The sequence below is a fragment of the Verticillium alfalfae genome, genomic scaffold (genome assembly GCF_000150825.1).
Source record: "Verticillium alfalfae VaMs.102 supercont1.1 genomic scaffold, whole genome shotgun sequence".
Classification (NCBI taxonomy): Eukaryota; Fungi; Ascomycota; class Sordariomycetes; order Glomerellales; family Plectosphaerellaceae; genus Verticillium; species Verticillium alfalfae.
Genome location: NW_003315038.1, coordinates 4329058 through 4350997, shown reverse-complemented (window position 1 = coordinate 4350997; position 21940 = coordinate 4329058). Strand labels below are relative to the sequence as shown.

The window sequence follows — 21940 nt, the reverse complement described above, 5'->3', positions numbered from 1 at the left end:
CTCCAGTCCAGAGTCAGGCGGGGCTGTCGAAACAATCTCAATTCCAGCCGATCGACAGACCCTGCGAGGCAGGTTTCCAGCTTCTTTCGGCTTAGGCACAACTGCCAGCACCGCCAGCACCACCCGGTATCACGGACGTTACCCATCACTATGCGCCAGTTCAACAGGCAGCGCACCGATCAATCACGCCCACAAAAGTAGTTCCCGCCGACCCAGCGACCGCACTCAGATGGAAGATGGCTTTGTGGCCATTTAGGAGGAAAAGCGGGCGCAAACGCACGAGAAGCGGCGCCGCCCTTTCCGACGTTGAAGGCCCACCACGAAGTCAAACGGCAGACGCTGCCGTACCAGTGTCCACCAAGCGAACGCCATCACAGAAGAAACAACGCACAGAGACAGAGCCCACGAAGCTACACCGCCGCTCGCGGACCTACAGTTTCTCGCCTGGCCGCCATGACTCCATCAGGGTTGACGGCAAGGGTACGTCTGCCCAGGCCACCGCAGTACGCGGGAAGAGGTTTTCGCCCGGCGACCAAATAGACGAGGAGAGAGAAGAAGATTCTCAATGGCAGCGTGTCCCGACGCTGTACGGAACGCGTAATGGCGACAAGATGTCGAGGAGGAAGAGTAGCAAGAGGAGGAGGGACGACCACGATCGTGAGGCCGAACTCAAGGCCATGAGTAACTTTGTCCCAGTCAGACCGTCTGCCGAGGCATGGACAGCGGGCAGGCCGATGAAGAAGGACAGTAAGAGGGTAAGGACGGGCGGCAGGGGCTCAGGCGCCGTATCGGAAGTTTCGCTGCCCATCCCCGAATCAATTCACTCGAGCATGTCATCCGACTCGGAGCATGCCTCGTACAGGATCTCCGCTCTCGAGGCGTTAGCCCCTCGCCCGACTCTACGGTATGCGACGCATCCCCGATGGGCTCCCGGCAACAGCACGGATCCCACCAGGTCTACTTCGCAGAGGAACAAGCTGGCTGAAAGAGCGAATCTGCCTGAGGCGACATTAAAATCTCACAAGCGGATCGACAGTCTTGCAGATGATCTGGGTGCCTCCGATCTACGCGAACTAATGGAACGCGACAATAGGAGGAGGGAGAGGAAACGTCAGCGCGAACAAGAGCACACGGAAAGGAGGCTTGCAAGACGGGCAGAAAAGCAGCGCGAAGCCGAAGCCTCAGCCTCCAAGAGCGGTACCCCACCGCCGCAAAATCTGGAACGAGGTGTCATGGGTCGCGATGTAGTCGGCCTCGGTATTGATACAACGTCAGCCGTGGTGACTTCGTCACGGCGGCGATCATCAGATGCTTCACGCAAGCGGCAAATTCTATCACCAGAACAGGGACATGCATCACCAGGAGCGCGAAACCACCGCTGAGAAGCCCTCGACACTCAGAATGAGCCTCTCAGCCACTTCCACAGGACCAGAGTATACCGCTCGAGAACTGCGCTTGGAGTCAGAGAGGAAGTCGGGCGGCGGCAACACCACTTGCCGGAACATCAGCAGGCTACTCGATCCAGAAAAAAGATGTCCAGATCGCGAACATCTTTGGCGTCCGAAGAGAGACACAGGCTGTCGCCGACAGCAACCAAGGTAGAGGAGTATGACCGCCACGTAAAGATTCGGAATCCAGCAGCCGCGGCAAGCTGAATTTCTCATCTCTATTCAAATGGGGATCACGCGCCAATCGCCGGAGCTCTGGGCCCTCATCGTTCTCAAACACCTCACGAGAGGAGATGCAGGCTGCTATACAAGCACAAGGTCTCGCACCGACGCACTCGGCACAACAAGCACCGGCGACATCTCGCACATCGCTGGCGTCGACACCACCTCCTGTCGTAGGCTACACCCCAACCAAGATGACCTCCGGCGTTCCTAAGCGGACCCGGTCACGATTCCGAGAGGACCTACCTGAACTTCCAATGTCGCCGCCAGACTCTCGCGTTGCGTCGCCTGAGACTGAGCCGCCCATGCCTGCACTGTCAGAGAGGCACTCTCGAGAACAAGGCGATATCGAAGCCTCCAACACGCCACTGCGGTATGACACGCCGAGCTCGGAGCGAAGAACAATCGACGAGACTATGAGGCAGACGCCTACATCTGTCCATCGCCTGAACCAGCACTCACCGCAACCGCAGTCAGTCTCCCTGGCATCAATTGACTCGGAGGCATCGTGGTTGTCTGGACGCGTGGGCAAGCGGTCGTCGTCCGGCCTAGGCATGCGCGACAGCAATCCCCGTTACCCTTACGCGCAGCAACGGCAGTCCCAGCAGTCCTCTTCCGGCAACAATACTGAAGAAGAGATTGATGAGCAGATTGCTGACGACGAATACTTGTCTAATCTTGCTACTCCGTCCCACGATACAAATATGGCGCAGACCGGCCATGGCCGCCGATCAACGGGCGATGGGCGCCCTAGCAGTGACGAGGATGAGCACATGGCTGATGCCGACATGAAATGGGGCTCTGTTAGTGCTCATCAGACGGTGATGCACCGGCGGCAGGCCGCCCGAATCAAGAGCAGCGAGGGTCTACTTAACACGTTTGACGAGGAAAGCAGCTCATCCAGCGACCTGATTGAAACGCCCCTGGTAGAGAGCGCGACAAGGGTCAGCTATGGCAAAAAGGGGCATGTGCGCCACATGAGTGCTGGAAGCGCCAAATTGCTGGACATCACGCCCCGGGCCAGCATTGACAGCAAGGGACGAAACCCTACGACTGGCGACCGGAGGTCAAGCGTGCCCCTATCCTTGTGATGAACTAACATTGGTGGAAGAGTTTAGGATGACGATGTTCACATGCCAGCCAGGGACCGAGCCTTACGATCATTACCTATTTTCTTTGCCTATCCGGTCCTACACGGCCACCGACGCCCACACGGCACTTTCATTATTGTCCATTACCGACCACATTCGATCCTTATACTCATTTTCCTTTCCACATCTGCCCAAGAAGAAAAAGTCTTCCGCCCCTATTTTGGAGACAATCAAACGACACAATCTCGATCCTGGCTGGCACTGATCAATCTGACTCCACTTTGGCCATGTTCGTTCTCACATCGGAACCCTCGTCACAAATGTCGACCTGTGGTTCTCGTTTCTCACATTATGCGAAGCGTCTGTTTTCTTTCCTCCCTCTGTACCTGTTACACGACACGATACCCCACGGCCGAGCCGCATGCAGAGCGCTACATAGCGAATTATCACAAGGGCTATTCTTGCAAATGTTGATGTTTGACCTTTTTTGGGGGGTGGGGGGCGTATAAGCGAACCCTATAGTTGATACCAACAGGAAACCTGGGTTATTGTGCATCATGACGTGACCGTCGCGATGTGCATTATGCTGTAGCATGATCAGTGACGATTCCTGCCCGGGTGGCATTGACTATTGTGAAAAACTTTGCCTATAGCATGAGTTTCGGGAGTATACTCGTGCGAGTCAACGGAGCATTGGGAGTATGTCAAGTGTTTCTCGCGCCCAGCTGCGCACGATTGGAAACGACACGCAGAGGTCTTATTTTCAGGCCTGTATCAAGATGATTCTGCTGATCACATTGCTCTACCCAGATGGCACGAGTCTTATGTGGCGGCGATTCTTAGCCTCTTTCGTCTCAGGGGCAAGATTTTGGAAGAAGGTTTTGGAAGAGTGAAGCCTGTTCGACCACGAATTGCTAACATAGAAGTGAGATCATATACAACCAACCATGTTTTCATGGTCGCCCTGGCGCGAGAAGAGAATGCCTTTCTTCCTCTATCGCCCTTGGGAGGTCTTAATAAGAGAAACGTTGTGTTGGTGGATGAACAGTTGACAGCCAGTCGTCCCGCAAAAGGTCTACAAAGAACGTGGAGACGAATGGTGTGGTGGCTTTGGGCCTCGGCACCGGATTAGATCTTCATACCAGTATGATAGGTTGCCATCCATCCAGGCAAACCAGACCTATGAAGACTAAATTTCCAGGTGACTGTCAGACGAGCGCTCCAGAAGATACAGCCCCCCAGCTGGCGCCGGCTGTCAAGCCTCGGCCTGCAGATTAGGTGCCGCGTCGGAAGTGCCGCGCCCTTGATGGCGAAAATACGCCCTGCGAAGGCCGGGCACTATCGGCCGAGGGAAATGCCGGGCTCAAGACCCAACTTGGGAGTCACGCACGCAATCCCAGCGCCCATGACAGCCGTGTTGAAAGAAACAACCACGAAGCGAAAACTCGACGGCATGACGATGACTACACTGCTCCGAGGCGTCCTGCGCCGGCAAGCGCCATGGCTGCGCAGGCGAGCCGGCCAGCGAAGGCCGCAGGCTACGAAGCACAACCCTGAACAGCCCCGCCAGACGCCCAAGCAACAGGACCAGATCCCCGTGCCCAACACGGTACCGACAATTCCACTGTGGCAGCGGCTGGGTCCGTTGACTACGGCGGCGGAGGGCTATGCGCGGGCGCAGAGGAATAGGCCGTACTGGACGCAGTTTGTGACGGCGCTCGTCATCTACTTTTGCGCCGACATGTCGGCCCAGCGGATGAGCGGCAAGGAGTACGCGCCGGAGAGGACGGGGAGGTCGCTGATTATCGGAGGACTGTCGGCGATTCCGAGCTACAAATGGTAGGTGCTTGCAAGCAGTCGGGCGGTCGGGCGACGGTCACTGGCGCTTGTGCACGACGCTGACGGATGGCATCTCGCAGGTTCATCTTCCTCTCGGTCAACTTCAACTATGCGTCGCGCATCGGGTCCCTGGCGGTCAAGATCATTGTCAACCAGACGTGCTTCACACCGCTGTTCAACTCGTACTTTTTCGGAATGCAGGCGTTCCTCGCGGGCGACAGCCTCGAGCAGGTCGTGGAGCGGATCCGGCGGACGGTGCCGACGAGCATCGTTAACTCGTGCAAGCTATGGCCTGCGGTAACAGCCTTTAGCTTCACATTCATTCCGATGGAGTACCGCAGCGTCTTCTCCGGCGTCATTGCCGTTGGCTGGCAGACCTATTTGAGCTTCTTGAACCGGGAGGCAGAGGTGGCCGAGGAAGCAGCTGCGCTCGCGGCTGGCCGGGAGGAGGTGGTGCCAGTAGTTCCAAATAGCCGCCAACTGGCGAGGATGGAGGTGTGACGACATCACAGAGGCACGATCCTCTGGCCTGGGAACTGGTTTTGCATGTTCGGCGTTTGGGTTTGGATACAAGTAGACGGGAAAGTCGATAGAATATAGAAAGGTGCATTCATCATACGATCCATTCTTAAACAATAGACCGCCGTACCTTGGAAATGCGGTGCTCTTTTCCAACCAAGGCAAACTGCTGACGTAAGGTGCTTCCGATCGTCACAAGCTTCACTTTCCATTTGACGTCTGCACCGCCAACTTCCCCGCCAACACGCGAATCATCCATCATCTTGAGCCATTGAGTGCCGGACACAATCGGCATTGCTCGCCCAAGATGGCTTCTGTCTGTCTGCGATCAAGTCGCGCGCGACCAGCCCTTCGTTCTGCCACGACGCCAGCCATTCGACTGCGACTTCCCAATCACTTTGCCCGACGCAACGCCTCTACCTCCTCCGGCAGCAACGCGGGCTCAAATGCCAAGATCTTCATCTACAGCGGCGCTCTTGCCGGCTCGCTCTACATCTCCTATCTTTACGCTACCGACACCCGCGCCTCCCTCCACCGATGGCTTGTTCCTCCCATGATGCGCCTGCTCTTCCCCGATGCCGAAGATGCTCACCATGCCGGTACCACCGCCCTCCAGACGCTATACGCCCTCGGCCTTCACCCTCGCGAGCGTGATACTGCTCTCGCCACAGATCCTGCTCTGTCTGTTGAGGTCTTCGGCACCAAGCTGGCCAACCCTATCGGTATTAGCGCCGGTCTCGACAAGCACGCCGAAATCCCCGACGCCCTCTTTGCCCTTGGACCCGGCATCGTCGAGGTTGGCGGCTGCACTCCTTTTCCTCAAGACGGCAATCCAAAGCCCCGCGTCTTTCGCGTGCCAATCCTCGACGGCATGATCAACCGGTACGGCCTCAACTCCCACGGCGCTGACGCCATGGCTCGCCGCCTGCGTGAGCGCCTGCGAACCCGCGCCCGCGACCTTGGCCTCACTGAGCGCGACCTTCTCGATGGCGTCACTGGCTTGCCCCCCGGAAGTCTGGAGGAGGGCCGCCTCCTCGCCGTTCAGATCGCCAAGAACAAGGCCACCGATGAGCGTGACGTCAACGCCGTGGCCGCCGACTATGTCTTCTGCGTCCGGGCGCTGGCGCCCTACGCCGACATCATCGTTGTGAACGTCAGCAGCCCCAACACCCCCGGTCTCCGCGACCTTCAGGCCGTCGAGCCCCTGACGCGTGTCCTCAGCGCCGTCGTCGACGAGGCCTCGCGCACCGACAGGAGGATCAAGCCCAAGGTCATGGTCAAAGTATCACCCGACGAGGAGGAGGACACGCAGATGGAGGGCATCGTCCAGGCCGTCTGCGAAAGCGGCGTCGATGGCGTCATTGTCGGCAACACGACCAAGAGGCGCACCGGCATCGTCCCTGAGGGCGTCGCCCTCTCAGCGCGTGAGCAGAGGAACCTGCTCGAGGACGGCGGTTATTCGGGCCCCGCCATGTACGGCCGCACTCTGAGTCTCGTCAAGCGGTACCGCCAGCTTCTCGATGCGCGCACCCTCAGCGCCGAGGCCGAGGCGGTTGCCGTGACGGGCGTTGAAGGCGCCAAGGGCACTGGCAGCCAGCAGAAGGTCATCTTCGCCACGGGCGGCGTGACCAACGGGAAGCAGGCGCTTGAGATGCTGAATGCCGGCGCGAGCGTTGCCATGGTGTACACAGGTCTCACGTATGGCGGGTCGGGCACCATTACGAGGATCAAGAAGGAGCTGAAGGACAGCTTGTAACCTCAATCAGAACCAGACTTGGGATATAGATACACACGGCGCAACTACTTCAACATATCAAAATCAGACCACTTATCAATAGGTTGAACATTATGTTTCTCAGCGTCATCGGTTTTGCCGGCTGTTCAGCTGCGCCTTGGAGGTGGCAGTCCAAGGCAATACAAGTGTACCGACTCGTAAGGACGAGCTGTCACCATACGAAGTGTGTGTATTCTCACACGAAATATTCACTGTACGGTAAAGGACCTGGGAGCGAAGAGGCCTTCCCAAGGCATTGTACTCGATTGAAAACCAAGGACCGGTGTAGCATTTAGAAAGCCTCCTGTGCAGGCCGCAGGCCGAGCTCATGCACCCAAAGCGAGCTGGGCTGTTGAGAGAGCCAGAGATACGTCTTACCAACCTCCTCCGCCGCCATCTTCTTACCCGTGCGAGTGTCCTCATTATCTGCATCGATGATGCCGCCGTTCGCAATAGCATGCACGCACTGCACGCCAAACTTGCTGTGCTCCTTGGCCACGGCCTGCGACACCATCCGCGCCGGGCGCGCGTGGCACCGTAGGCGGCGAATCCAACATTCGCTCTCATGGCGCCCAGCGTGCCGGTGAAGATGATGGTGCCCTTCTTCTCCCCGTTGGTCTCGGACAGCAGCGTCTGGCCTCCGTTCTGCGCATAAAACAGCTTCAGCGCCTCTTGAGCAAAGACGAAGGCTCCCGTCGTGTACGTCTGCATGCTGTCGGTGAATGCCTCTGCCGTTTCCTCGAGGAACGGCTTCTTGCTGCTGTGCTTGACGTGGTAGACGGCGAGCTTGAGCTTCAGATCCTTGAAATTATCATGCTCGGCAATCTGCTTGAAGGTGCGACGGAGATTGTCGGCACCGGTGTCGGTCGGGAACGGCTGGAAGACACCTTGGGAGGTCTTTCTCAGATCTGAGCACAGCGAAGACAGATTATCCGGGTTCCGGGCGAGGAGCGCAACGGCGAGGTTGCCATGGTCGGGGCTGGCCAAGACTCGGGCGATGCCCGCTCCGGATGTGGGGCCAGCGCCGATGATGATTGCGAAACCTTGGGGCGACATGTCAATTGTCTACGAAACGGGTTGGCTCGATGGTGTGATGCTTGACGGATTTGCGTGAAAGCAAAGGTTGATGAGTTTTCTCCTATTGAGCCTCAAAACTTCCAACACAAACCTTCCAATGCGTTCATCATGCGCCAACTCATTGGCCCGTGGTGGTAAGATCAACGTCATCGACCAGAACCACCCACTCTTGAATAAGACGTCGGAGATATGATAAACGCCGCAAGCTATTCATATGCCCAAGATCGAGCACTTTACCCAAGGTGCCTTGTTCAGTGCTGCATTGTTGCCTGTGAGCAGCATGGTTTGGAAGGTTGGAAACGGACTCGATGTGAAAACATTCGTGGCACCTGTGAACGAAAACGAGTTTGGCTTCGAGCTCCTTCGAACGCGGGGAACGATAAACATTGATGACGCGACCGTTAGGCTACATCCTTACATAGTGATTCGTGCCCCTATTGCCCAAACGAGACATATGGCGACTGGCCGCTAGTGACCCCGGATACTGCTTTTACCGAGAGTTCTCGGTATCCTCCACATCCGGCAGGCTTAGTCTCCCGGATCCCCGGCATAGCAGTATCGGCCGCAACTAACAGTCCATGTCTCCTCTCACCTTGCAGCTCACGTGGGGTTCAAGACACCCTCATTTGGGCTGCCGTTGGTTACACTGGGGGGCGATCGAGGCGTTAAGGGTAGATCTTTGGCGTTTTTGCTTTTGCCGAAGAAGTTGACTGTCCAGCGAGAGCATCCCTGCATTGTGGCCCGTCTTCCCATCAACCATCCCACCTTTTGTGAGCCTAATTGCTTACTGACAGCAACAATGACGAGACATTCATCTCCCCCGCGTCCCTAGCAAACATCGCGAGAGTCGAGGGGCACGTTACTTGCCGAGCGTAGCGCAGACCTCCGCCCTATTCTCCAGCCGGAGTGGTCTTGGCGCATCCTTCATTGCCCTTGTCTTGGTAAGTCGATCATCGATAGCGCAAGGGAGAAATGCCATCCGGAACCCATCTTGCAGTCAGGACGGCATCGAGCCTGAGACTTGTCTATGATCACATCAGATTTGGCTGAAGTGAGGTTGCGATGGATTACGGCAGAATCTCAAGCAGCTTGTCTGTCTGACCACGCTAAGGTATATAAGAGCGTTACTTGGACCTCCGTAGGTAACCTGTATGGAATCATCATCCACCACCTTGTTCATACTACTATACCCCCTAATTCAACCCAGCCTACACTCTTTTCAACCCCACTCCAATATCAGTCATCATGCGTACTTCTACCTTCCTCCTCGCCGCCTCCACGGCTGGCTCAGTTCTCGGCGTCCCTCTGGTCAAGAAGGACAACTACGACCCTCTCCCCGGAGGTGACATTGATATCCTCAACTATGCCCTCACGCTTGAGTTCCTTGAGCGCAAATTCTACGAGCAGGGCCTGGCAAACTACACCAAGGAGGAGCTTACTGGTGCCGGTCTGGATGCCAACCTCTATGAGAACCTTCAGACCATCTATTCTGATGAGAAGACACACGTTGACTTCCTCGCGGGCGCACTTGGTGATAAGGCCATTCCTGAGCCCACCTTTGCTTTCCCTTCCACTGACGCCAAGTCCTTCCTCGGCCTTTCCGCCATTCTCGAGGGTGTCGGTGTTTCGGCCTACCTCGGCGCTGCCGCCGTCATCGCCGACAAGGCTTACGTGACCGCTGCCGGCGCTATCCTGACCGTCGAGGCTCGCCACGCAGCCTACATCCGTAATGCCATCGGCCAAAAACCCTTCCCCACCCCGTTCGACACCCCCCTCAACTTCAACCAGGTCTTCTCTCTCGCTGCCCAGTTTGTCGCCGGTTTCGCCCCTGGTACCCCTGAGCTCCCCTTCCGCGCCTTTCCCTCTCTGTCTGTCGTCAAGGCTGGCCACGGCCTCGTCTTCCCCGGCGCTGCTGCTGCCGCTGAGAAGGAGGGTCTTGTCAAGTACGGACAGAAGGTCTCTGCCGTCTTCTACTCTGGCCTCGACACCTACTACGGCTGCCTTTCTCGCAACGGTGACGACGTGAGTACTCTCTACGCCGTGCCTATCACTTGACAGCATTGCTGACATGTATTTTCTCCAGTATGTCCCTTCACTACATCCCCCAGGGCAAGGACGGCAAGGCCGGTCCCGCTGGTCAGGTCTACGTCATCCTCAGCACTGCCGACGGTAACACCGTCCAGGCTGCTGATGAGAATACCGTTGCCGGTGTGGGCATCCTTGAGCTATAAAAAAGCGATTTCGCGTGTAAACCTGATGGGAAAAAGCCGCACATATGCTTGCCTTCTGCGATATAGTATCATCGAGATCAGCTCTCTGAGTAATTTTAATTAATACATACTCTTGACACCGATTTGATTATATGATCTTCCAGTTAGATGCATGTCATGAAGTGAAAGTCCACTTTTGAAAGAAAACTACTGTTTACTATCAAGATTCGCCCATTTTATTCGACCATTATTTGAAGCAGTCTCTCAAATATCTCATGGGAAATTGCGGCTTTGGTGCTCTAAGGTCACATGTCAACTTCAACATCTGGACTGTTTTGCAGGACATATTTGTCAGAAGACCCCTGCGGAGCCACGGCATAGGGAACAAGTCAGGGGCTAAGGATTACGAGAGCGTATGTATAAGGACTGCGGAGGGTCTTCCAAGCTGCGGAGGGCCAGAATTCGGATGTATTACAATCCCATATCCATCATCTAGTGACCGACGACCACGTGCGTAACACCCCTTCATTCTGCTCCAAATTAAATACTGACAATGTTGCGAGCAGCACCGCTGAATCAAACGACGGCCGTTGGTGGAATATGTCTCATACTAGACACGCAAACTGAAAATTATCCGTTGGAAAGTCTTGAAAGTTCAATTCGAAAAACTCTAAAGTCTGGCCGGTCGATTTATGTGATACGAGGGACGAGAAACAGACCGTGCACTATAAAGACTTTCCCCCTGTCCAGACTGATACGCACGCCGCGGAGCCATCAACAAATACACAACCGCTGCTTTAGCTCGCTCTGATCATCATGGGAGAAAAGCTCGCCTTTCATTATGCCCTGAACATAGCCACTGCCGACAAAGTCCTTCTCCGTCGGTTCTGGCTTTGGCTTCAGGATAAAGGGGTAATTTCCCCCCTCGAGCACCCACACCTCATCGCCAGGTTGGGAATCCAGAGTACCCATTCCCATGTAGCCTGTCTTCGTGACAAAGAAGACTTGGTTCGCTGCCAGGCGCAGGATCGTGTTGCGCATATGCATGCTTAGTTCGCCGGTATCACAGAATCGCAGGGCGTCCTCCACGTCCTGTAATGTTGCTTCTCTCAGGGCAGTCTGGTCGTGATCCCGAACCCAATCGCCAAGTAGTACACGAGCGAACGTTTCGTCAAGTTTGCTTGGCTTTCCCTCTGCCGCCTTGAAGTAGGCTTCTTGAAAAGCTGAACTCGACTCGGCGACGGTCTTCCATTGGCGGACTTTTTCTCGTATGACAGGATTCTCGTGGCCATGTTGATGTTCATCGATGAGAATCTTGTCACCGACGAGGTCAATTGTATCGATATACCATCCACCGATTTCCAGTACCCTGGACCGGGCGGGCTGCCAATGACTTGATCTCATCAATGTTGACCTTCGCCCCGCCGCAAGCGTTGTAGATAGGGAAGCAGTGTACGGGACCCCAGTTGGTGTTGTACATAGGCGCATTCCCCAAGTCCAACGCCCATCGAGGAATGTCGGGCGTCGCATTCTCCTCCTCGACACGCGAACACGTAACCATGGGGAGAAGGCTCTGTTCAGCTACAATGAGTTCAAGGGTCGCAACGGCAAAGACCTCCGAAGCAGGCACCTCATAGTCGCACGCTTCCGTAATGGGCAGTACGCCAGGATCGACCAGGCCCAGCAGCCCGTAAATCTTGTCGCGCTTGTCTGTCGCGCCTCTCCACCGCCACTTGTGAACCGAGTTGAAAGGACTATCCAACCTCTGACGCGCGTCGTCGACCCACGCCACGTTCGTGACAAAGTAGTGAAGCGGCAGCATGTCGTCGACGGGCGGAAACGCTGCAGCCAGGCCTTTCGTCACGGCAAGGTTCTTGGCCTGGAGGATGACGTCCCAGGACACATAGATGGAGCCCCAAAGCATATCAACGGAAGGGGGCAGTGCCACTTCTTGAAGGGTCCATACTCTTGTCCACCAGGCATTATCCTGCCGCGTAAAGAATCTCAAGAACTGGACAGCTTCGTTGAAGCGGGGTTTGCCCAGCAGTGTGGGAGGGTAGTGTACGCCTTCTTCAGTACCGGCTTCGTAGACGGCAGCCATGTAGCGGATGATGTCTATGGCGGCGTCGGCGTCTTCATGGCTGAGTGGTTGTGGTATCTCACCAAGCCAGACTATGCATCGAGTGCACTTTGAGTAAATGGTCCTCATGAGTCGCACCTGGATAGCCTTCTCTTTTGGATCATCTTGGTCAATGCAGAGTTGGTCGATCCAGAGGCATCGATCGCGGTTGGGCAGGCGGAGCTTGCGAAGAGCTGTTTCGAGATTCTGGGTCACGGCGACGAGAGCGCCAGAAACAAAGACATTCATCAGCGTCTTCTGAGTACCCCAGACATAAGACAGCGCCTCGTACACTGGGCTCTCGGAGAGTAGAACTGAAGTTGCGACGCATTCGATGGGACTTTCAGGCTTTCCATAGTGAGGATGGAGCACCAAAACCTTGATCATATGCTCGAGGCTCATGATGGCTGGAGCCAGCTGCAGGCTCGCTGTGATTGAGTAGACAGGAATGAGTGGTAGCTTGATGCGTCCTTCAATGGTTTGCCGAGGGTGATTACAGGCCAGCCTGACCTAAAAGAACACGAGGAAATGGCGCATGTGTTACTCACGATTAGAAGCACAAAGGCATGCCTTTTAGCCCTGCCGCGCCTCATTTGTGCGTCTCTGAATGGGTCACCTGCAGGTCGTAAGGACTCGTGGCCGGCCCCCTGTCGGGAAGACCCAACTAAGATTCCATCAATATTCCGGATCGGTACACGGTGGGAGCTTACGAGCACTCGTCTCTTGTAGACAATAATGTACACTGGAGTGATGACCAGCAACTACAATCATGACATCTCGTGCCATTGGTAGTTGTTGCGTGTAGCCCTTCTTCTTCTGGCGTGATAGGACGATTATCCTCGATAATTACCTGCATATGCTTGTCAACCGGCGTGAATATTTTGACGAAGAGACACCCCTATTGGCGATGGCCTGTGTGACTTCATAGAGCTGTATCTACCTCAAATGCGATAGTAAAATATAAAAAACTCAAGGTCATATCTTTGTCCACGTCTCTATGATCTTTTCTCTTGTAGTTCTTCCGACGATCTCGAATTATTCCGCAAGTTCAATCCTCATATCCCACAATACACTTAAAGACAGAACGCGCACGCTTCATAAAAATTGTCATTACACGACCGCCATTGGAGGTCGCTGCAATGGCTTCTGCTCCTGAAATGGGAGACAGACCATCTGAACAGGCACACTGCATCCACCTGCGGCCTTCAGAGGAAGACCTGCTGCTAAAGGGTTAGAAAGCAAAAGTAACGAAAGAAATTCGGATCACCTCCGGCTAGCTGTTAGGCCGGTCTTGCGCCGGTCGCCTGGCGGAGTCGTCGGAGAGGATGCGGTTTCTTAATAAGAGGTGATGATGATGGCTTTACCTGTTCGTGCGCCGTCTTGCGCCGTCGCCTTGTCCAGCGCCAACAACACCTGCGTCGTCCGGACAAGCAATTCTGAGTAGATTAGTCGATACCGCGACATCACCAGGTATCAAAACTGGGTAACTCACCCTCAAGCCGCAGTCGGTATTTGACGGCCGGCTCGTCGCTAAGTGGCCGCCGTCTCGGAAGCGCCCCGACAGGCTCCTGCAGCACCATCGGCTCAACAGCGAACCGCAAGCCGACGCTCTTCCAAGGATCAGCCCATAAAACGTCGCCTCTGCCTGCAGTAGCATCGCTCAACCACGTGCGCCAGACCCTCAGCACGCCGTCGCCGACGCCGGTGTAGCTCATGAAAAGGCCCCGTGCGGGGCCCCGCTGCACGACACTGACGCCGACACAGAGCTGTGCGAACAACTCGTCTTCATCGAGGAGAACCTCCCTCTCGGGGGCCTCCTCGAAGGCGAACCGTGAATACCAGCCGCCGAGCCTGGCGTCGCCGACAAGCGGTCCCATGCCGGCCGATCGGCAGGACGTGCTGGGGGCGCGCCGTTCGCTCGGGGCGTGGCATTCGAGGACGAGCTCGCGAGTGCCGAGGGCGGCGGTCTGCAGGAGACGGACGCGGAGGCAGGCTGACGCTGCTTCGTGAAAGCGGCGCGACACGAGAGCGGCGGTCGCGAGGGTGCGTGCAGGAAGGGGTGCTAGGAGGGCATCGAGGATCTGAGGGACCATTGATCAGTTGGCGCAACATTATGTTGGATGAGAAGAAGTAGCGAACCTCGTTGGGTAACGAGTCGATAGTTAGACAAGACATAATGATGAAGGTGATATAGGAACAAAGATTATGGAAAGAAGCTTGTTGTTCAGTATCCCAGCCGAACTGCGGTCGCGAGTCTATTTATTGGTTCGTCCCGGCCGGTCCGACTTGGCCTCGGGCCGCTTGCAGGGAAGGAAATCGTACAATCTACCGACGAAGATGGAACGGCGGTGTTAATGTCAGGTCACATCGATGCGCCGGGGTGTAGCCAGCGCCTCCGTTGACGTATCGAGTTGATGTTTGCTGGATGAAATGGCGGTCGCCAGATCAATCGTCCATTGGTCACGTCGATGACCTGCTTAAGGCCGACGGCTCAAGTGCCGATCTGGGATGGTGTCGATGGTGACATGCGGCTCAGCGGGCGCACATTGTCGGACGCTAAATGAACCTTGAAAGCGCGGAAATCTGCTTAACGAATCTTGAGACGTTGCGATCTGACTTCGGCCATCGGACATGGTTCGGCATGGCACGACAGGTGATCGCCGTCATCAGTCGTACGGTCATGCCACTTCTTGACGGCGGCCCGATTTAAGATAAGAACATCACTCGTATCCTCCTTGATGAACCGCAATAGTCACGCCAGATTCATTTCAGAATTTTGCAAGGCTTTTCTCGATTCTCAGTTCCACATCGTGCTATACTACCGTGCTCCCACGACTTGATATCATCGCCATGCCGACGACGAGGATCCAGCCCACCGTGCTTCAACATGGAGTCGCCGCCCGAAAGCGACCGACAACTCGACGATAGCCCAACAAGCCATCACAGCCGCGTTTTCATCTTGGGCTCGGTCGTCAAAGCCTCGACCCTCGAATACATTTCATCCTCAAAAGCCTTGATGTACTGCTCGGTAATGGGCTCCGCAGCCGGCATGATCTGCGTGCCAAACAGACCAGCAACGCCGGCCTCGCGGTCGATCCACTAAACAGTTCACCCAAAGCGTCAGCTTAAACTCACGAAGACGTATGTCCCAGCTCGCAGCGTGACGGGACTATACCACTCACCCAGAAAATGTTGGCCGCGCCAGACCACATCAGCGCCCCCTTCCTCCGATGCAGATGCGCATGCCCGTCAATGAGCAAGCCCCCAAGCCCCCAGTCGTACTCGCCCGTCGCGGGGAAATCCCCCACCGCCCACGACGGATCCTCCATCTCCCGGTCGAGCGCCGCCCGCGCCGCGCCGCCCAGCTGCGGCCTGAACATCTGCGCCGCCGTCGCGGGCCGCAGAAGCTTGCCGTCGTCGACGAGCAGCGAGCGCAGAATATCGAGATACTCGTCGAGCCGCCCGTAGAGCCCCTGGCCGCCGAGCGCGGCCGCCGGGTCGAGGCCACCGTTGAGGTGCGGGCCCGTGTAGGGATGGGCTGTGCCGGTGGCGAGGTCGCGCACGCTCAGCGGCCACAGGGAGCCGTCGTCGAGGACGCGGGCCTCGCGAAAGGTGAAGGACGTGAGGCCGAGGGGCGCGAAGACGTGGCGGTCGAGATAGGCCTGCAGGGAGGTGCCTGTGAGGGACTCGAGGACGCGGCCGGCCCAGTCAACGGCGCTGCCGTAGCTGAAGCCCTCACCCGGCTGTAGAGGAGCGGGGAAGGCGAAGCGCTCGTCGACGTTGGCGCCGGACAGCCGGCGGGGTTCTTGTGAAAGGGGCCTGCCAGCGCCTGGATTTTCGGGCCGAGAGAAAAATTTTTACGTTGTGCCGGCCCGAGTGCGTGAGGAAGAGGGCGGAGGGTGATTGGATTTTGCGCGGGGCGCAAAGGTAGGCTGCGCTTTTCGGTCGGGCGATGGGAAGCCCGTGAGGACCTGCTGAGAAGCGAGGATGGGGATATGGGAGGACACGTCTTCGTCGAGGGTCACGACCCCGCGCTCCACGAGCTGGAGGATGCCAATCGTGGTGATGAGTTTTGTGGCGGACGCGAGCCACAGCGTGCTTGAGGGCTTCAACTGAGGTATGTGAGACGGCAACTTGGGGCTAAGAATGTTGGAATAGTTGAATTTCCCTGTATACCCCGCTGTGTAAGTGACTGGAACTCGCTCGACAGCAACAGATCGACTGCCAGTGCCATCGCTCATCGCCATACCTGACTTGTCTATCGCGTAAAGGATAGCCCCCGGAAGGATGCCGTCGCGGACACCAACCGAGATGTACTCATCGAAGGATGCCATGTTGATGAACCGATCAAGTCGTCAAGGCCGGACTGGCGAGAGGAGAAATGAGCTCTGCCTGCTTTAGTGAGTTCTTCGTCAAATATGGATCACGATGTCCTTTCAACCAAAGTCTTCGTATACGTGGTGCCAAATCTGAAGACGTCTGTCGCCTCTTGTCGTCAGTCTCGCTGGTTTGTAATGCGTTGCAGTGCTCCCGGTGCCCAGAATGCTGAAATCCAGAGAGCTGACCCCTCCCGATTAAAGATCATGGAGTAATCCAGGGCCGAGGCTCGTAGTCTCCTGTGCTTTACCCAAAGTGGCAACTCGTCAATATGGGGACAAGTTACCATCCCTATTTGTAATCCCTGTTATTCCCGGTAGACGACTCGACTTCACGATTCCAGTCGATTTCCGTCGGCGGCAGTTCGAATTCAGTCGTGCCAAGGTGCTGTGCAGACTTCAAAGATCAATCAACTGCTACTCCATTGGAAAAATGGATTGCCATCCTTGTATTACGGCTTTCATAATCATCAGTCTGGGTGCCACCACGCCAGCTCAACCAAGAGCAGCATCCCAAAAGCCAGTCCATGCCGAATTGTCCCGTACCGTGTCCCGTACCCAGAAGCCGACATTGTCACATACAGATGTTCCCCGAATCTTGACCCGATCCACAAACGCCCCAGTGTCCGCTCAGTCCACAATCATGCCCTCGAGCACACCCATCGCTCGCGTGCCCTCGCTCTCAAACCGGCTTACCATGGCCTCGCACTCGTGCTTGAGCTTGGCCTCGGCCTTCTCTGCGTTGTGGTAGATCCACTCCTCGACCGTCATGCGCTTCTCTGGGCTCGTGAGCTCGGCGCCGTGCGCCAGGAACCGATCGGTCCCATTCTCCTCATCGCTGTTGCTGCTGCTGCCCTTCTGTGGTGAGGAGAAGATATTGTCGACGTCCACGGCTGTCCAGGGCGTCGTGCTGCGGAGACCGGCAACAACGTTTCGCTTTGAGGGCGATCCGTGACGCATTGGTGTGGCGGCCACAGGTGCGAGGGCGACGCGCTTGACCGTAGCCGGTCTGGCCGACGGAGGCTGGTTCTCGGCGTCAGAGGGTTGAGGGGAGGGAGAAGGCGAGACGGCTGGCTGACGCGCCGACTGCGCCGGTGAAGCCTGGTGTCGCGGTGTAGACGGCGGCTGCAGGCGCCGGGGAATCGATGAAGGGGGTGCAGGCGAAGAAGGGGCCGGCACAGGTGCCTCGTTCTCTTGATCTGCTGGTGCCGGCGACGAGGATGCCCGTATTGCGGTTGTTGCCACGGGCTCTGGTGTTTCGTGGCGCGACGCAAGCGATTGCCGAGCTTCAGGTACGTCAGGGAATTCAGGAATAATGATGTCCTCTTCCGCATCCGCAAGCACGTCGTCCACAGCCTCTTCGTCAGCATTTCCCGACTCATGGTAGGACAGTTCATCAGGCTCATCAGCAGCCAGAGACAGTCGCGAAGCAATCGAGCGCTTTGAGGGCCGCACATCACTGGACCGCGCCTTACTGCTACCAGTGACGACGGTTCCAACGCTCTCGTCGTGCTCTTCGAGACCTTCCGCGGGCTCCGGGCTCGACGACTTTTGTGCTTGTTGCTTTGCCAGTTCTGCCTCCGCTGCTGCCTCCGCCGCAGCCTTTGCTTCTTTGGCTTCCTTGGTCTTCTGGGCTTTGGTCTTGGAGACCTTTCGTGTGCCTGCCGCCTTGCGGCCCTTCTTAGGCACCTCAAGCGAGGCCTCTTCCTCCTCCGCCGCCGCCGCCTGCTCAGCGGCCATCTGTTCTTCGAGCCTACGCAGGTCCTCCTCGACATCTGCGTCGTCGACTTTAGGGTAGGGATCAAACCAAAGCTTGGAGCTGTCGCCTGTTTTGGACCCGTTCTTCGCCTTCACATTTGACTCAGTAACATGTGCCTCTGGCTGCGTCGTTCTTGTGTTGTTTTGCTCCATGTCGGCATTTTGCAACACGTCTTCTTCGTCTGTGAGGGGTCTTTCAAGGTCGGCCTCCAGCTGACGGTCGATCTCGTCGTCATCAGGGAAAGCCCCTGGCGCGGTCTGGGCAGAAGCCACGGAACCAATTGATTTGACCGATACGCTGGAAGCCTTCCTCGTGCTCTTGGCGTTTGATCCCCGCGCCGTCTTGCGACCCTTGGTCATGGGCTGCGGCGCATCGTCCATATCGATATCGGCCGAAGCAGATTCCACGACCGAGGCATCTGTGACGCTGCTGGCGCGGACTTTCGTGGCCCGCTTCTTGGGCGCCGGAGCTTCAGCATTCGTCATGATGGAGTCGTCGAGCGCGTCACTAGCACGCTTGCGCCCACGAACAGGCTTCGCTGGCGGTGGCGGCATGTCTTCCTCGATCCCAGAGTCCACATCCTGTGCTTCTACCGATTGTTCCTTCTTGGTCTTCGTCTTTCGTGCCTTGGCCGTTGTAGCCGTTGTCGTCTTCTTTGCGCGCCCGCCCTTCTTGCTCGTCGTAGAGGCGGTCGTCATGATGCTGTCATCGTACTCGGCGGGTATATCATCGGCTATGGAAGACACCTCCTCGACTGTCGTCGCGACCGACTGGACCGAGGCGCGCGAAATTTTGGAGCCCCGCGCGCTCTTCGCCTTGGAGGTTTTGCGCTTGCCAGCGTGCTCCTCGAGGAGGGCAAAGAACGGACAGTCGGGCGAACGACTCATGTGTTCGTCACTATGGAAAGCAGCAAGTCAGCAAAGCGTCGAAGTACGCGGCTATCCAGAAGAATGCCGACTCACAGTGGCTTATCCCCTTGCTCCCATCCGTCAAGCGCCAGCTCGCAGTACGCGCACGTAGCCATGTCATCATACTCAGCCATGGGCGTCCACTTCCAGCCAGCCTCAGCAAGCTACACCAAGGTCGTCAGCTTTCGATTGCCCAGAGAGAGCAAGCAAGCAAGTAAACACGCAAGCAGAAAAAAAGGGGCAGCAACCCACCTGCTTCGTCTTGCACTTCCACCCCCTCTTGCCATCATGCGGCCAGAGCCCGGCAAAGGTCGCCTTGCGCGCCTCCAGCATGCGCGGCGCGTTGGGATCCTCGCCGTTCAAGCCGCCATAGCCCGCCTCGATAGCGGCGCAGACGGCCCAACCGCACTGCGGCGCGGTGCTTGACGTGTTCATCGAGCGGGTCGTCGCCCTCCTCCCAGCCGTCGAGCGACTTGTTGCACAAGAAGCACTGCACGTTGTCGGGGCTACCATCGAGCGGGCGCCAGCTGAAGCCGGCGCCGGGCGAGCTGCGAGGCGCAAAAAGGTCAGCAAATCCACACGTACCTGGGTACCAGGCCAAAAAGAAAAAAAAAGAAGAAAAAAAGAGGGGCGTACCGATTCGGGAGAGAGGAACTTTTGCGTGCGGCCATGTCAGCGTCTTGGCCGCTTGGTCGCCGCAGAGCCTCGTCGCTTCGGGGCCGGGACCTTCCTCTCGAAGGAGGCCTTTCGCCCTTCGAAAGGTGAACTCGGGGGCCACGAGCGCTGTGGCCATTTTCGAATCGGAGGACGCTGTTCTTCGACCGCGGTGTGTATATGTATCAAACTTGGTTTGTGTACGGCAATGAGAGGGAGGAGGGGGGGGGGGAATATGTCGGTTGATCGACGAAGGGAGGCGCCAGTCGGGGGACGCGTGCTCAGGCGACAGTGAGAAAACCTAAGATAAAGTCATGGACACCATCAAGTCGCGAGGCAAACTCTCTAGGAAAAGGTGATGGACCAAGGGAAAAGAATACTGGCACTGATGTCGTGGCAGGAATGCGGTGCAAGGACGAAATCGGGAGACGTAGGTAGAGTTGAACCCCAGGATCGGATGCTACTGTTTGGACCTGCAATTGTAGTTGCTGGTGTCGCGTTTGTTTACATCCGTCTCCATGCGGTGGGGTAGTACATGTGGTCCGTGCACAGGCTGCTTCTGCTTCATCCAGGTGCGTAAGGTACCTCAGGTACGGTACCTTAGGTACCCACCTATCTACCTAGGCAGGCACAGCTAAATGTATGTGTAGTCACTGAATCGTAATAGGTATATTATTAGGTACCTAGGCAGACAGGCAAGGTACCAGGCATCCGCCTGTTTCTGGCACAAGGTCATCCGCTTCGTTCATCGACTTCTTCCGCTACTAGGTCTAGACACTGCAGGATACACCTCTTGCCAGGATGCGGCCGCATACGCCGAGTCCTTCCAGCTTATCAGCGTTAAATCGGGATACCGAGCTCTTTGTAGAACGCTGCAGTACTGGGCTTGCGACCGAGGAACTCCTCCAGAGACACCATCTCATCCCGGCTGCCGCCCTTCTCCAGAACCGTGTGACGGTAGCGACGGCCCTCCTTGCCGTTCATGGGGTCGGCCTTGAACACAGAGTGGAACATGTCGGTCGAGTACACCTCGGAGTACAGGTAGCCGTAGTAGCCAGCGTCGTAACCGCCAATGAGGTGACCGAATGTCGCCTGGCCGTTGCCGCTGGAATATGAGTGTCAGTACAAGTCTCGCAGAACGTAGCCTCGTGTCGGACTCACCCCTTCTCGCCCTTGGCCTCGGGGCCCTTGAGGCCCGCAATCTCGCTGCGCAGATTGTTGTAGAGCTCCGACAGCTTCAGGTTCTTCGCTTCCTCGTGTGTCTTGGGCGTGTGGATCGTCATGTCGAAGATGCCAAAGTGCAGCTGGCGCAGGTTGAACAAGGCCGAGTTGACGTGCTTCGTCGACATGAGCTTCTCGACAAGGTCGTCGGGGATCTTCTCGCCCGTCTCGTAATGGCTGGAAAGCGACGTGAGCACGCTGGGCGTCCAGCACCAGTTCTCCAGCATCTGCGACGGCGCTTCAACAAAGTCCCTGACTACGCTGGTGCCGTGGAATCGGCTGTGCTTGGTGCGGCCCGCAAGGTCGTGGATGCCGTGGCCCAGCTCGTGGAACAGTGTGACGACCTCGTCGTGCTTCAGCAGCGACGGCTTCTTCGGCGTGGGCTTGCTGAAGTTGCATACCAGCGACGTGGCGGGGTAGCGACGCGATCCATCCTCACGCAGGAAACCCGGCTGCAGGTTGAAGTTGGCGGCGTGTCCATACTTGCCAGGGCGCGGGTGGAGGTCAAGGTAGAGGTAGCCGACGAAGCCGTCACCCTCGGACGCGTCATCCCAAACGCTGAACAGAACCACATCCTCGTGCCACACAATGTCTTGGCCCTTGCCTGTCGGGCTCAGGGCATCGCGGTCCGCATCCTTCAGCTCCACGAACACGAGACCGAGAAGCTCCTCGAAGATCTTCAGCATGCCCGAAATGGTTGACGTAATGGGGAAGTAATCGGCA

General features: G+C 56.9%; 11 protein-coding genes across 11 annotated transcripts in view; 5 read left to right on the top strand and 6 right to left on the bottom strand.

Moving 5' to 3' along the window:
* Positions 1–236: 236 nt before the first annotated feature.
* Positions 237–1382, top strand: VDBG_01325 (conserved hypothetical protein; the record flags this gene model as incomplete). The annotated part of the gene is made up of 1 exon (XM_003009596.1): positions 237–1382. One exon carries the CDS (start codon positions 237–239, stop codon positions 1380–1382), a length of 1146 nt encoding a protein of 381 aa, XP_003009642.1.
* Positions 1383–1864: 482 nt separating this feature from the next.
* VDBG_01324 (conserved hypothetical protein) lies at positions 1865–2761 on the top strand (the record flags this gene model as incomplete). The annotated part of the gene is made up of 1 exon (XM_003009595.1): positions 1865–2761. One exon carries the CDS (start codon positions 1865–1867, stop codon positions 2759–2761), a length of 897 nt encoding a protein of 298 aa, XP_003009641.1.
* A 1354-nt stretch (positions 2762–4115) lies between these two features.
* VDBG_01323 (conserved hypothetical protein) lies at positions 4116–5101 on the top strand (the record flags this gene model as incomplete). The annotated part of the gene is made up of 2 exons (XM_003009594.1): positions 4116–4600; positions 4681–5101. The coding sequence occupies 2 exons, from the start codon at positions 4116–4118 to the stop codon at positions 5099–5101; spliced, it is 906 nt and encodes a 301-aa protein (XP_003009640.1).
* Positions 5102–5426: 325 nt separating this feature from the next.
* On the top strand, positions 5427–6875 carry VDBG_01322 (dihydroorotate dehydrogenase; the record flags this gene model as incomplete). The annotated part of the gene is made up of 1 exon (XM_003009593.1): positions 5427–6875. The coding sequence occupies one exon, from the start codon at positions 5427–5429 to the stop codon at positions 6873–6875; it is 1449 nt and encodes a 482-aa protein (XP_003009639.1).
* Positions 6876–7185: 310 nt separating this feature from the next.
* VDBG_01321 (short-chain dehydrogenase/reductase SDR) lies at positions 7186–7949 on the bottom strand (the record flags this gene model as incomplete). The annotated part of the gene is made up of 2 exons (XM_003009592.1): positions 7186–7242; positions 7299–7949. 2 exons carry the CDS (start codon positions 7947–7949, stop codon positions 7186–7188), a joined length of 708 nt encoding a protein of 235 aa, XP_003009638.1.
* Positions 7950–9215: 1266 nt separating this feature from the next.
* VDBG_01320 (conserved hypothetical protein) lies at positions 9216–10201 on the top strand (the record flags this gene model as incomplete). Its single annotated transcript, XM_003009591.1, has 2 exons — positions 9216–9992; positions 10079–10201. The coding sequence occupies 2 exons, from the start codon at positions 9216–9218 to the stop codon at positions 10199–10201; spliced, it is 900 nt and encodes a 299-aa protein (XP_003009637.1).
* A 1309-nt stretch (positions 10202–11510) lies between these two features.
* Positions 11511–12701, bottom strand: VDBG_01319 (heterokaryon incompatibility protein; the record flags this gene model as incomplete). Its single annotated transcript, XM_003009590.1, has 1 exon — positions 11511–12701. The coding sequence occupies one exon, from the start codon at positions 12699–12701 to the stop codon at positions 11511–11513; it is 1191 nt and encodes a 396-aa protein (XP_003009636.1).
* A 516-nt stretch (positions 12702–13217) lies between these two features.
* Positions 13218–14392, bottom strand: VDBG_01318 (conserved hypothetical protein; the record flags this gene model as incomplete). Its single annotated transcript, XM_003009589.1, has 3 exons — positions 13218–13519; positions 13664–13735; positions 13792–14392. The coding sequence occupies 3 exons, from the start codon at positions 14390–14392 to the stop codon at positions 13410–13412; spliced, it is 783 nt and encodes a 260-aa protein (XP_003009635.1).
* Positions 14393–15239: 847 nt separating this feature from the next.
* VDBG_01317 (beta-lactamase family protein) lies at positions 15240–16633 on the bottom strand (the record flags this gene model as incomplete). The annotated part of the gene is made up of 3 exons (XM_003009588.1): positions 15240–15398; positions 15482–16128; positions 16549–16633. 3 exons carry the CDS (start codon positions 16631–16633, stop codon positions 15240–15242), a joined length of 891 nt encoding a protein of 296 aa, XP_003009634.1.
* Positions 16634–17305: 672 nt separating this feature from the next.
* Positions 17306–20135, bottom strand: VDBG_01316 (conserved hypothetical protein; the record flags this gene model as incomplete). The annotated part of the gene is made up of 4 exons (XM_003009587.1): positions 17306–19331; positions 19397–19506; positions 19595–19890; positions 19979–20135. The coding sequence occupies 4 exons, from the start codon at positions 20133–20135 to the stop codon at positions 17306–17308; spliced, it is 2589 nt and encodes an 862-aa protein (XP_003009633.1).
* A 701-nt stretch (positions 20136–20836) lies between these two features.
* The window catches only part of VDBG_01315 (saccharolysin), a gene marked incomplete at both ends in the record, with an annotated part of 2191 nt that continues 1087 nt past the window's right edge, over positions 20837–21940 (bottom strand). The window contains 2 exons of the mRNA XM_003009586.1: positions 20837–21101; positions 21158–21894. Coding sequence (XP_003009632.1) covers positions 20837–21101; positions 21158–21894 — 1002 coding nt within the window. The remainder of the gene's footprint in view (positions 21102–21157; positions 21895–21940) is intronic.